This window comes from Mus caroli, chromosome 13, assembly GCF_900094665.2.
Source record: "Mus caroli chromosome 13, CAROLI_EIJ_v1.1, whole genome shotgun sequence".
Classification (NCBI taxonomy): domain Eukaryota; kingdom Metazoa; phylum Chordata; class Mammalia; order Rodentia; family Muridae; genus Mus; species Mus caroli.
The window spans coordinates 8058099-8072798 of record NC_034582.1 but is presented as its reverse complement, the minus strand read 5'-3'; the positions used below and the strand labels follow the sequence as shown (position 1 = coordinate 8072798).

At 37.0% G+C, this 14700-nt stretch overlaps 1 protein-coding gene across 11 annotated transcripts in view; it reads left to right on the top strand.

The window, feature by feature from the left end:
• Ryr2 (ryanodine receptor 2) overlaps positions 1-14700 on the top strand; it is a 562694-nt gene that overhangs the window by 446486 nt on the left and 101508 nt on the right. For all 11 annotated transcript variants that reach the window (XM_029468301.1, XM_029468299.1, XM_029468302.1 and 8 more), the window contains exons 67-73: positions 325-455; positions 3949-4269; positions 5988-6228; positions 7158-7245; positions 9078-9170; positions 10417-10587; positions 11832-11891. In XM_029468301.1, the coding sequence (XP_029324161.1) occupies positions 325-455; positions 3949-4269; positions 5988-6228; positions 7158-7245; positions 9078-9170; positions 10417-10587; positions 11832-11891 (1105 nt within the window). The remainder of the gene's footprint in view (positions 1-324; positions 456-3948; positions 4270-5987; positions 6229-7157; positions 7246-9077; positions 9171-10416; positions 10588-11831; positions 11892-14700) is intronic.

The following is a 14700-nucleotide window of genomic DNA, read 5'->3' as shown; positions in this document are numbered from 1 at the left end:
TGGCTGTCCTGGAACTCACTTTGTAGACCAGGCTGGCCTCGAAGTCAGAAATCCTCCTGCCTCTGCCTCCCGAGTGCTGGGATTGGTTTATACTCTTAACTCTCACAATTAAACACCCAGGAGCTCAGCTTGATTACTCTTTTGTTTTAACTCAGGGGAGGTAGTAGTAGGATTCTGATTTTATTCTCAAAGAGATTTTCTTAATTCTTCCTTATTTTTTTAAGTATCAATATTGGTATCTCTCTTGTAGGTTAAACTTAATCAATTTCTGATGTCACTCCTTCAGTTATTCATATGGAAACAATAAACTTTTTTGCATTGTAGGCAACGATCTGCACTTGGGGAATGCTTAGCTGCCTTTGCTGGTGCCTTCCCTATCGCCTTTTTGGAAACCCACCTGGACAAACATAACGTTTACTCCATCTACAACACCAGATCTTCACGAGAAAGAGCAGGTAACACAGAACTATTCTTGCCTTTTGAGAAAGGAAGCCATGTCTTTGGGATGCATATGAAATTATTCTGCTGCGTTTTCTGCTCTTGGGATAGTGAGATCATTTATCCAAAAGTTTGATTTCTGCAAGTACTTGTAAGGGAACAGTGGGCTGGAATGAGGTTGCTCATGAGCCTAGGTTACTAGCAGAGCCTCTTTTCCTGAATTATGGAGGAAGAGGAAGATGATGAAGAGGAGGAGAATGAAGGGGGAAGAGGCGGGAGGGAGGAGGAGTTGGTTGCAAGGGGCAGGATGTGGGAGATTTCTTGCCATGATTGTGGTAGTTCATAATTTGAGGCAATCTATACATATGTTGGCTAAACACACCATAATTTTAAAAATGTTCATGCTTGTCTATGAATATATATAGACAGTAAAGGAAGATCCCTGTAATACAGTGTTTCTAAATTACCTTTTCCAGTTTATGATCTTGGAAGCTCTTTGTTCTCAAGAATTATCATTTAGCATTTTTTAAATGTTTACTTCCTCTAATGTTTCTGAAAGAAAAAAAATTTAATTTTCTTAAGTTAATGAGACACAGACAAATGAATACTCTACTAAAGCACAGAAAATAATCAGCAAATATGAAAAAGTAGATTGATTGGCTTTCTTATTGAGTAGTTTTAGCAGCAATTCAGGAAAGGTTATGCTATTGTTATTTATTTTATTGGTAGATTTGTGCCCTTCATTGTTTTTAATTTTTTACACATTTTTATGTATATGATGTATGTGTGTATTATCTAAGTCCATGTCTATGTATATATGCATATACTCACACATGTGACACACTGTTCATGTCTAGGCCAGATGACAACTTGCATGTCCTATTTCATGTGTTTTAAATGTATCTTTAGCTGATTTATCACTTTGAAAGTTTATTATTGGAATTCTGAGAAACCTAACCAACAATTTTGGTTTACACCAAATATAAAGTGTGTCCCCCCTAAGAACCATGTGTCTCTGTGTGTGGATGTTGTATCATGGATCCCAGATCAATGTGTGGTATCCAATGCAGGGCAATCTTATCATTTGTTAGGTAGATAGCACTATTTTGCTCATGACTCCCAACTGAAAAAGACATTTCTTCTCTTGATGTTGACTTCAGATATTTACCATAGAAAGCCTACTAGAATTATAAATAGGAATGTGAGTTGAATTGAATGAAAAGTAAATAAACTCCAATTCTTCTTCTAATAGCTTCTAGAATAGTCTAGACCAATTCTCAAGGCAAAATATGTGATAGATGCTCTCTGATGGGACTTTTTCTGTTTAATGTTTTTCTCATTCTATTGATTTTAGATGCTTTCTAATAATTGTAGAATGTTTTCAAACCCTGGAATGCATACCCCTCTACCTGTGAACTTGTTTTTCTTAGTTACACTGTTGGATTTTTTGTCTTATTTTATAGTGAATCTTATCAAATAAGGAATGTTTAGTGACATGAATAATTATTATTTAATTTGGCTACTTTGTCGGTTTTACCTCATGAATAAATGAAAGCAAAGGCAAATGTATTGAATGTGCAATAGTATTTTTTTGACATAATTTCTATATGTTTGTAAGTAGTGAGAAATGGTTAAGTTCAATATGTTGATTTTTCTGTGCAATAATATACAGTCATCTTATTAAGGTTTTGTGAATAATTAGTATTTGGACACAGGAGTCAAGAATAAAGTAGATTTATTACCTTTGTAAAGATAAGGGACTGTACAAACAGATTACATACCTGCTCAGGTTTCTATATCATCTCATGTGTACAACAACGGGAATTAAATTTCACTCATTTATCTTTTAGTCACCCACTGCAGGAGCATTTTTGTGAGGTTATGGTAGATAGAGGAGATATGATACAAAGATAACTAAGATTTGATTCTTTCCTGCAGGGACTTCTGGCCTGGAGGAGAGAGGGGGGAGGGAGGGAGGGGAGAGAGAGAGAAAGAGAGAGAGAGAGAGAGAGAGAGAGAGAGAGAGAGAGAGAGAGAGAGAGAGAGAGACTCTCACTCAGACAGACTGAGATTGATAGACATGGGCAATAGAATTAAGAATAAAAACTACTGGGTAATAGAAAGTAATGTTATTCTAGAGCCCCTGGGAAGACTCTACACAGATAATTCAGGATGGTTCTTGAAATTGGAAAAACAGAAATTTTGATTCATTAGGGAAAATGTTGAGAGGAGATAGCTCCTAGGAGAGGTGAACAGACAATGAAGAAAGACTGGGAAGCCAGAGGAGGGAAGCAAGAATGAGGACTGAAGCCATAGCAAAGAAGATTCATTTACTAGCTACAGAGAGGGATTGATGTATCGTAGAGACCCACTGGACAGCAGTAAGGGAGATAAATGCACAGCTCGGCTGTGTTGAGTCCTGGAGAAGCAGGGACTAGGTAATGCCCACTGAAAAGAATAGGCAGTGGAGTGGTTGTGAGATTTCCTGGAGGGAGAATCATCTCAGATGTGAGCCAAGGAAGGTCCATCAGCATCTAGCCATGGTGACTGATTGGATGACACTTGGCTTAAGTAATTGTGTTGGAGATTAAGTAAAAAATTTAAAGTTATTGTATCTCAGTGGACCCAGAAAAAAAATCCAGGATTAGACACACACACACAAAAGATGAATAAATAAAACTCAGAAGGTTTGTAGTTTTAGCAAAACAGAAACCACCAGCAGTATATGTAGTTGTCAAGATAAATATATAAGCAGAGGAAGAGAGGGGTTAAAAATGGATCCTTAAAGAAGCCAGCATCTAACTGGGCAAGGAGAAAGGAGTGAGTTAAGGACACTGCTGAAATTGAGCAGAGAGTCACAGGGACTGGAGATGGTGATGTTAAGGAGGGAGGCTGTTTAGGAAAAGGGACAAGCTGCCTAGCAACCAGTGAGCCATGAATGTAAAGTCAAGAGTTCCCCATGTGCTGGAAAGCTGAGTTTAGTTGCTGTACAAACAATGATGCCTGGGAAGTAGAGCTTCTGGGGACATTTGCACATCTGTAGATATGACTGGCTAGGAGCTACAAGAGAGGACAAGGCTGGGAATAGAGATGTGAGCAAGGCCCTGTAGTGGGGAAATCATTCAGAGAGGAGGTAACAAGTGGAAGACCTCAACTTTTCTTCCTCTAAATAGAGGTAGTAGAGGTGAACAGGGATACACAGAGATGGCTTGGAAATGGTGAGTGCAGGAAGCAGGACAGAGAGAGAATGCCTAATCTTAGTTGCTGTGAATAGACAGACCAGCTGTCAATTGGCCTGCTAGCCTGAAGCATGGAAAGACCACTGGGTTATGAAAGAACTTTTAAATGGCAACCAGCCACATAAAAGGAAGAAGATATCAGGAGAAGGATAGCCAGGTTTGAGTTTTGAAGCCCAACATGAAATATGGTGTCTGTTTGAGAAAGCCAAATCTGCCACACGGTACCTATTCTTGCATTGAGCACACCCCATTGTTATCTGTGTATCTCTAGCTCTCAGTTTACCTGCAAATGTGGAGGATGTCTGCCCAAATATACCATCCCTGGAGAAGCTTATGACTGAGATTATAGAGCTGGCAGAGTCAGGAATCCGCTACACTCAGATGCCATACATGATGGAGGTTGTACTGCCCATGTTATGCAGCTACATGTCAAGGTGGTGGGAACACGGTCCTGAGAACCATCCAGAGAGGGCTGAGATGTGCTGTACAGCCCTCAACTCAGAGCACATGAACACACTGCTGGGCAACATTCTCAAAATCATCTACAACAACCTGGGGATTGATGAAGGAGCCTGGATGAAGCGCTTGGCAGGTAAGGACCAGAAAGAACACACCCTATCATTTGTTTTATTTCCAGCAAAGATTTCAAATATTGAAGGCTAGAAATTTCCCACAGTAATCTTCAGAGATTTCTTTTGTGTTCAAAATTACCATTGCTTAGTCCTCTTAGGCTATTTTAAAAGACATAGATAAGATCAGATATTTGCTAACTGCCCTAGTCTCATTTTTGTTGCTGTGATAAAATATACTGACCCAAAGTGTCTTTTGAGAGGAAGAGTTTCTTTTAATGTATACTTACCATGTTAGAGTGAAGTCACTGCAAGGATATTTTTATGGCAGGAGCCTAAAGTGACTAGTCCTCTTAAATCTATCAAGTACAAAAATTAAACAATTGTGTGCTCACTTGTTTGCTTTTACTCAGCTCAATTTTTTCACTTTTACACAGTTCAAGATTTCTTGCTTAGGCAATGGTGTCACCCACAGTGGTCTAAGTTTTCCACATCAGTTATCATAATCAAGACAAGTGCTCATAGGCATGCCCACCAGCCAACCCAATGTAGACAATTCCTCATTGAGACTCTCTTCTCAGATGATTCTAAGCTGTGTTGAATTGACAATTATAGCTACTCATTACATAGTTAATAATTTCAAACAATTTTCTAATTTGTTTATTTATATATAAGACTATTTAGCAATCATAAGAAATAATGAACAGTAACATCAATAATGATTATGTAGACAGAGACCAAAGTAAAGCTGGATTTTGAAACAACATACCTTCATATTATTCTCCCATGACAATGGGCTGAAGAATGAAAGATGAAGTAAAACATGTAAGTTCAGACTATCATTGCAGAATTTATATTAAAATTCTGGAAGCTGTCAAAATTCTCAACAGCTGGAGCAGCATGGGTAAATAGTTTCTGTATATCCTCTTACAAAAATACTACATTTTCTCCAAGCATTCACAAAACAGCATGTCACGTTTTATGTCTTGGGAAATACTCATGTTAAATATAGAAAACAAAAGCAAAAATTTTAAAGGAATGCAGAATTAGTTCATACTATACACGTATGAATTAATGAGTTTATCTTTTGATGAAAATTAAAAACATAATACCAGTGTCTTAATGATTGAATAGGTGGATTTTTAACTTTTCTCACATATATATTACCCAATGTATGTATTTGTATATATTTATAAATATATACATATTATATAAATATAATGTAAAAATCCATTTTAAAAATTGCTTGTGCAAGTCTATATACCTACTACTGAATGCTGTCCAGGACAACAGTGTTATGTATAATCTAAACCTTGAAGAAAATGATGATGGGATACACTGAGGGGACTGCAGGCCTCACATAATAATATTGCAGAGAGTGTTCTAAAAATGAAAGAAATTGAAGATTCATTCCCACTTTAGGGCTCTGTATAATAACGCTGATTTTAAACTAATCTGATATGATTCCAAGTTTTTTTAAAAATTTTATTCTAAATCATCAATTAATCTTTTGTTAAAAAATGAGCACATTGAATTGAGTTCAGTAATCATGTTTAAGCATCAATTATGCAATTAGGTTTGTGGCTAGGAAAATGGCAGAGATGTGTGCTTTGTCCATAAGGAAACTATGAAAGAGAAAAGGTAGGAATATCACTCCCACTACCATTCCAGCAATTCATCTTAATTTTAATGGACAAATTAAATTAATTCAGCATTAATATTAATTAATGTCTGTTTCCAGTGTTTTCACAGCCTATCATCAACAAAGTGAAACCTCAGCTCTTGAAAACTCATTTCTTACCCTTGATGGAGAAGCTAAAGAAAAAGGCTGCCATGGTAGTGTCTGAGGAAGACCACCTGAAAGCCGAAGCCCGAGGGGACATGTCTGAGGCCGAGCTGCTCATTCTAGATGAGTTCACCACACTGGCCAGGGATCTCTATGCCTTCTACCCACTCCTGATCCGATTTGTGGACTATAACAGGTACACTGTGCAGAAGCGGCTCACTCCCCTAATTCCTTCAAGATCTGCTTGGCTCATCTGCTCATATAGACCACATAGTTCTTTGACTCGTGAGCTATGAGCTTTCTCATGGTTATAACATGAGAAAATTTTAAAATATTAATGCATTCATTGATTCTCATTGGGCATCTTCAGCTTACAACTGGACGTTGTTTGCTGAAGCCTTCTATGCTTTGCAAGTAACATATTTATTCTTATATTGTTCCAGTTTCTACAGGAGACTAGAGTATATTCTCCAGATAATACAGAAAGAAATGCATTTAAAGGTGTCATATATATATATACATATATATATATACACACACACATACATATATACATATATACACATACATATATGTGTATAGATATACATATATATGTACAAATATATACTATATAAATAATATGTGTACACATACAAAACATATACATCATATATAAAAAATGTGGATGTGAATTATAAAGCATATATTTTTCAAAATAAAACTTAAACTCTTTTATTTTTAAGTTCTTCTATTGAAAAGCTGTTGGACAGTTACAATGTTTACAAGTTCTTTAATGTTCCAGCCATACCGTGAAACCTATGAATTCTTTGGTCAGCAAACCAACCACACATTTTTAATCCCAGCACTTGGGAGAGGCAAAAGTCAGAAAATCTCTGTGAGTTCAAGTTCTGCCTACATAGCAAATTCCAGGCTAGCCAGAGACCCTGTCTCAAAAGAGAAAAAAAGAGAGAGAAAGAAAGAGAGAGAGAAAGAAAGAAAGAAAGAAGAAAGGAAGGAAGGAACGAAGGAAGGAAGGAAGAAAATTTTAAAAAGACTTTGGCAGAAAGACTTTTTTGGGGGGAGTGGTGGTAAGGTGTTGTTTTGCTTAATTAGCTTTAACTGAGATACTGTCACATGTTCCAGGGCAAAGTGGCTGAAGGAGCCCAACCCAGAAGCAGAGGAGCTATTTCGAATGGTGGCTGAAGTCTTCATCTACTGGTCCAAATCTCATGTAAGTATGAGAATGCAAATTATCTATCTACTGTTTTATGTGTGATGAGGACTTTGCAAAGGTAGACCAGTTGTCTGATTCCTGCAGTCACTGTCTAAATAGTATTTCTTGAGTTTGTCTCCTAGAATTCACTTGATAGTTTAGGACAGAAGGAAGTTGACTCTGGGGACTTTAGGGAAATGGAGTCTGTTTTAAACTCTGTAATTTATCTTTAAAAGATAACAAAATTTTGAGAGTATTGTACAAACATTAAGATGTTAATTTATAACCCTCCCCCCTCTTTTAGACAGTGTGTTATATAGCCCAGGCTGGTATTACATGCCTGCTTCACCTCCATATGCTGGGATCCTTTAGGATATGCCTGATTTAAAATGATTTTTAAATTATGTACATTTGCATATTTATATTGATGTCTGTTATCTGTGGCTCTCTAGGAAAATGTTTTAGGTTGTTTCTCTAAATCAAATGAGGTATTTTGTTTGTTTGTTTTGTTGTTTGAGCATGCTGGAATAGAGATATGTCCTGATGTGGACCTCAGCCCTTGGAGTATTGAGACAAGTCTTCACTTGTAGCTTAAGCTGGCGTTGGAGTTAGCCTGACCTCAAACTTGTAATTTTCTCACTTCTGTGAGACCATTGGCAAGTGCCACCATGCCTGATGAATGATTCCTTATTTTATGCAGCACATTTTAATGGAGACATTAGCTTATTTGGGGGGTATTTTGAGGGAAATGTATATTCTAGGATAAGTCAATCTATTTTCACCTGCCAAAACCAGAGATGGATTGACAGTCTTTTACCTTTCTCTCTCTTTCATATATAAAATTTTACCTGACAAGGAGACAAATGGGAGGAGACTAGGATTAGATGTTTAAACATGTTGAAAATTGCTAGAAAATTGGCATATGTATTCCACTAAGCAATCATTTAAACATCAATGAAGTATCTTTAAACTTTTGTCTTAAAGAATATTTTGGAATTAGGACTCTATTATATAATCATTAGGCTCATGTAATGGTTCTTTTGATAGTAGGAATATTGGTATATTTCTTTTTGGTTATGATCCTAGCCTTTAATGGCTTGATCCATCTCTCCAGCCCTGATATATATTTTAAAATCAAATTTATTTATATGTATTGATATTTTCTCCAAATGTTTCAGATGGATTGATTTTACCATTCTTTCTAAATTAAAAGTACTTAAAATAATGTTATGGCATTTTTAGAATTAGATGGAGTACCTACCAGGATAGGAAGCAGAAATTTATTCGAAGTTGTGTGTGCTCTGGAAAGACTGTTTATCCCTGGAAACAACATATACCCCTCCCCAGCTAACCTGGGGCTGGAGCGTTCAGACTATCATTTGGTAATGTGCATTTTTATGACATAAGCATTTCAAGCTTCATCTTTAAAGCAAATCTATTCAGGATGGGCCTGGTGACATGGGTCTGTCATCCCATCTCCCAAGAAAGTAAAGGAAGGAGGCTTACAAGCTGATGGGTTGCTTGAGCTACAGAGTAAATTCAAGGCCAATGTTGGCAATTTAGTGAAAACTTATCTTCTCATAAGAAGTAAGAAGGCTGGGATATACTCAGAGGCGGAGCACTTGCCTTATATGGACAAAGCTCTAAGTTCCATCCATTGGAAAGACTGGGAAGAGTCAATCATGTTCACATATTGTTCTTGAAGCAGTTGTCTCTAACCTGGCTGTCTCTGCGTAAGCCATATACTAACCTAGCATCTGCCCCTGACGAGACTCTGGACACCTGTGTATCTCTGATTATATTCTTTTCTCCAAGTGGTTTTAACTGAAATTTCCTTTACAACCTCTTAGAATTTCAAAAGAGAAGAACAGAACTTTGTGGTGCAGAATGAAATCAACAACATGTCCTTTCTCATCACTGACACAAAGTCCAAGATGTCCAAGGTATCAAGTCTTTCCATCTGTTTCAAGTTTCCTTTATGAGTTGAAGTTTTTTTTTTTTAATTTTTTGAGTTCATAATGGTTATTGGGTTGGTTTGATGTATTGCTTACTGATGTAAAAACATTTGTGCTGTTCAGATAGTTTCTAGGATTAGTTTGAATCAGGTGCAGTAAATGCTGAGACATAAAAATGACCTATGAAGGATAAAGTTCTTACAAATTTGTAGTTACTAAATTTACTAAAAATAATTTCTTAAAAGGTGGTACATATAAAAATGTGATCTATACAATAAGTGTTTATCTTTGGAGTATAAAATTCTTGCTTTTTATGTTCAGAAATTTATGGATTTGATGGAACACAACTATATATACTGCAATATTATGACTTAGTATACAAGTCCTTCATAATGAGTCGATTGCTGGGGCTGGAGAGATGGCTCAGCAGTTAAGCACACTGGCTGCTCTTGTGAAGACCCTAGGTTCAACTCCCAGCATCCACATGGTGGCTCACGACTATATGTAACTACAGTTCTTGGTGATTCAATGCCTTCTTCTGGTCTCTCGGTACTGAAACACACATGAGCAAGACACATGCACATACAGGCACCAACTCTACACACATTAAAAAAAATATCTGTAAATAAACAAGTCAACCACAGTGTCACTTCTCTCTGTGCTGAGAAGTTTTCAGCACCAGACTTGGACTTATTCTGCCTTCTCTTTCTTTTGCTTTGTTTTGGTTGTTTGTTTTAGAGACAGTGCTCCACCTTATAGGTCTGGCTGTCGAACTGACTATTCCAGGCTGGCCTCAAACTCACAGAGACCTACCTATCTTTGCCTCTCAAGTGCTAGGATTAAAAGTGTAGGCTATTTCACCTTCTTTTAAATAATACTAAGCAAAAATAAGGGTTCTATATGTAAACTCTTTTAAGAAATGAAAATTAGAAAGCATATTATATATGAAATTACTATATGGAATTGCCCCCTAATATTATGATGGGTCTTTCTATAGAACAACTACATGGGAATAGAATATCATTCGTTAATGGTGAAGGTGTAGGAAGAATAAAAAGTAAAAGTAAAAAGAAATGTTGGGAAGGAAAGATAACCTTTTTCAGAATGGTTAGGATTTCTGAAAATAGGGATCAGAGAAAATAAGGACAGTGGGACCATGATTATGTCAAAGAAGATGGTAAATCTGAATGAAAGAAGTGTGGGTGGTATTCCAGTGTTTATCTTTGTTCCACAGGCAGCCATTTCTGATCAAGAAAGGAAGAAAATGAAGCGCAAAGGGGACCGGTATTCTATGCAGACATCTTTGATTGTGGCAGCTCTGAAGAGATTACTACCCATTGGGCTGAACATCTGTGCCCCTGGTGACCAAGAGCTCATTGCTTTGGCCAAAAATAGATTTAGCTTGGTAAGTCTGTTGGCCACCCAGGGGTGGTAGTTATCAGACCTCCAGACATGGCATTGTATCCTTTGAGTAACTGTCAATAGTTCATTTATAGTTACAATTTTAGAAAGTAGTTTTTCTGTAGACCCTAGGCCTTAAATCAATGACTGCTTATTATATTTAGGGCGTTTTTATCCTAAGTGATGGTAATCATCTCCCAGGCATGTTCTGGTAGCAAAGAGAATAATGTGAGTAATAGGCCATAGAGCGTGGTGGGAGATGGGTAGCGTATGTACTCCTTCATAAAATCTGCTATGAGAGCTATTGTCAAAATTTGAAAGGTGATTTTTCAACATTAAAAGCAAACTGTATTGTGCCAGTGGTGGCTCGATGAGGGGTTAGCTTTCTAGAGCTTTGCTCCTTTACAGGCATTGGGGTTTAACTTTGCTCGAGTTATTTCCTTGATTGTATTTGCATAATTTCAGGTGACCATGTAATCTTTCAAAACTGTGCCTGGGGATTGCTAGTTTATACTTATGCAAATCAGAGAATGTATTTTCATACCCCTCTCCCCAGAGACTAACAGTGATTCACCTGTGTGGCTCTTGTTTTGTGCCCTGGAACAAGTGGAAGAAAGCTTAGGCAGAGGTTTTGGACATCTGGTTTTCTCACCCACATTTCTTGTTACAGCTCTGTTATGGAGTATGCTGTAACATGCAAATGTCTCATTATGGAGGTCTGAAAGGCATAATTTATTTTTATGTGAACCCAAGGGAATATGTTTCTGTCTTCTTTAGTTTTACAAATTTGATACTCATTCTGTTGACCCTTGACATTTTTACTGAGTAGTTCAAGTAAATGGTATTCTGGTTTGAAGTGATTTCAGTATATAAAATATTTTCTGAGGGATAGAAATATGGCTCAGGAGTTAAGAGTATATACAACTCTTGGAAAGGACTGAGTTCGGCTCCCTACTTTACCAACGCATAATCACCTGCAACTCCTTCTCTGGAGGATCTGACACCTTATTCTGGTCTCCAGGGACAAGTGTGTGTGTGTGTGTGTGTGTGTGTGTGTGTGACACACACACACACACACACTTACAGGATTAAAAAGGATCTGAGAATGCTTCAAATTTGTAGTATGCATTTTGATAAACATACTTGCCAGAGACACACTATTTAAAGGAGTATTTGATTTGTTCTTTGACTGTGACAGTTGACGCATTTATTATGGGACTTCTTTTAGTAACATATATTTCTTGACAGAAAGACACCGAGGAGGAAGTACGTGATATAATCCGCAGTAATATACACTTACAAGACAAGGTAAGTCAGCTTTTATTCCAAATCATATTTAACATTTTCAGAATATTACTAGTAGTCTCACACTAGCAAATAAGATTATCTTGATTGCCATTATTTTACTTGAAAAGACTTTAAATTAACAATAAAAGTGGTAATAAGTGGCATGAACTTAAAAGCAGAGGATCATAAATTATAATATTAGAAAACAGTATGACCACAGATTGAATAGATACTGAATATATACTTTATAATTACTTTTCATGGTTTGGGTGACCTGGAAACAGATATCTATAACTAGTTGAAAAATTTCCTTTAGTGTTCAGATAAGAATTTGTATATATGAGGTATTGAGAATTTCTAAGGTAAGAATAAATGAGCTGATCTAAGGACAGGAAAAGCAATTTGAAGTAAAAACTGTTTTCTAGCAATAAGTTGAAAGAATTGTTAAAACTGTTTTTTTTTTTATTTTTTGTGGTTTTTGTTTATTTGTTTGGTAGTCCAGTAAGTATTTGCTCTTACTTCGAGATATATCACTCATTCATGTAAAAGGTATATCATGTCAGAAGTCTTATCGCTGCTGGACATGATAGGTGGTACATGCCTGTAACCCTAACACTGAAGACTCTGAGATGGGAAGATTGTGGATTTGTAGCTAGCCTAGGCTACCTAGAACTAGAAAGACCCTGTCTCCAAAAGCAAAATCCAGCAAACAAAAGAGATCTAACCATTATGTAACCCATATTTAGGCTTCTACTGTAGTCAGTGACCTTCTGAGGTTTCTGTCTAATTCATAAAAATGAGATGAAGGTATAAAAGATATTTTAAAAAAATCACCAAGTAGTCCTTCAGTGTATTAAAATATCCCTTCCCATAGACCTGCATTTCTGGGAGATGTGATTCAGCTAAAACCCACTTCTGCTCTATTATCAGTGCACACAGTTGTCTTTAAAGCACATTTTCTATGAACTCCCATGTGAACTCACACATATCTTAGTAATCCTCAGAGAAGGAGATTGATTCCCAGTAGAGTTTCTTTTTCAGAGAGAAAAGAAAATTGTGCATATCTTTTGTTAATCATCATAAAACCTCCAGCTGAACTCAGGCCAAGTGCTTATACTGTAAGCTCTTATGCAGTGAGAGACATGAACGTTTTTATAGACACAGGTGTTAGATGGCATTATGAACCCCTGAAAGGGCTCCTGGGATCTCCCAACTTAGACAACCCCTGTTGAACGACTTCAGGGTCTGTGTTCATGGCACGAAGTGATCATATAGCCCCCAGTCTTTGAGATTCTGGATCCTCCCCTGGGAGCTTATAGGAGCCACCTTGACAGTGTGGCTCCCCATCAAATCCTTGTTCAAGGAGACTAGCCACATAGCTACGCTAACACTCTCCACACTCTCACAAGGCTCATTGCTCTGTCCATTCCTTACTGCAACAAAATCTTCACCCACAGGGGCTCTGAAGATGAGTGCTGTTGCCCCATATAAGGTGAGGACTGCCTGTGTAGGGCCTATCACTCACCTGTCTCTACACTAGTAGCCCCTCTTCTTACAGCCCAGATGGACACCTGGGCCCAACAATGAAGCAGCCACGTTCTAGCCCCATGTTCACATTCTGAGAACACTAGATAGAGGAAGAAGCCTTGTGGAGTCATTGTATGAGAGAGAACATAGACATTTTGCTTTATCAAAAATATATGTTTATTGAATTTAGAGACAAAAATGAACTACATAGTCCTTTGATGAAAAGGACATAGAGGAAAGAATTCTATTTTAAGCAAAGGACAAACTGTTTAGAAGTCATCTGTATACAAAGTTCTGTCCCTGAGATATCTCCACTTCAAAGCTAGTTCTGTCATGTGGAGCTATGCCTTTTTAAGAGGTTGGAAGTTTCAGATGATCCCTGTTCATTTCTATTTCATAACATGCAGTTTTTTTTTAAAAAAATGGAAATTCTAAAGAGGAGAAGGAAATGGAATTTGTATTGTCTATTTTTAATGCCATGACTCTTATGTTTTATTTCTTTGAAACGAAGGCTTTTCTCTCACTAAGATGCTTCTATCTGTTCAGATTTATGAATTTTGTAGTCTTTCTTTAAAACATGAGGAAAAAAAATAAAGATTCATTAAAAAAAACAGTTTTGCAGCAGGAGAGCTGGCTCAGCCATTAAGAACACTTATGGTCCTTTTGAGAGAGTTTGGTTCCTACCACCCACACCAGGTAGCTCCAGGGTATCTGATGCCCTCTTTTGGACCACATGGGCACATGCACTCATGTGCACATATCTACACACAGACACACATTCAAAAACAGTGAAAGAATAAAAATTAAATACAAGAGCTTATTTTAAATTTTCATTCTTAAAATATGACAGTATCAAGATTTCTTTTTGGTGCATATAAAATTTATATTCCATATTATTCAATAATCTTCATTCCAGTGAGAATTTGCTGTGTTGTAAACTTACTAAGTTTATAATCAATTGTGGACCTATTTCAATATTTATAAAAATACACAAATGAATCTTTCAACAGTCAGTGTGTGAGCAGGCAAGAAACCAATACAAGGCTGTCTTCTTATCTTATTCCTTCCTGTCTCCACTTCAACCTTAAACCTTATTGTATCTTTTTAGTTTTTTTTGTTTTTAATTAATCTTTTTTATTAGGTATTTTCCTCATTTACATTTCCAATGCTATCCAAAAAGTCCCCAATACACTCCCCCCCCACTCCCCTACCCACCCACTCCCACACCTTGACCCTGGCATTCCCCTGTACTGGGGCATATAAAGTTTGCACATCCTATGGGCCTCTCTTTCCAGTGATGACA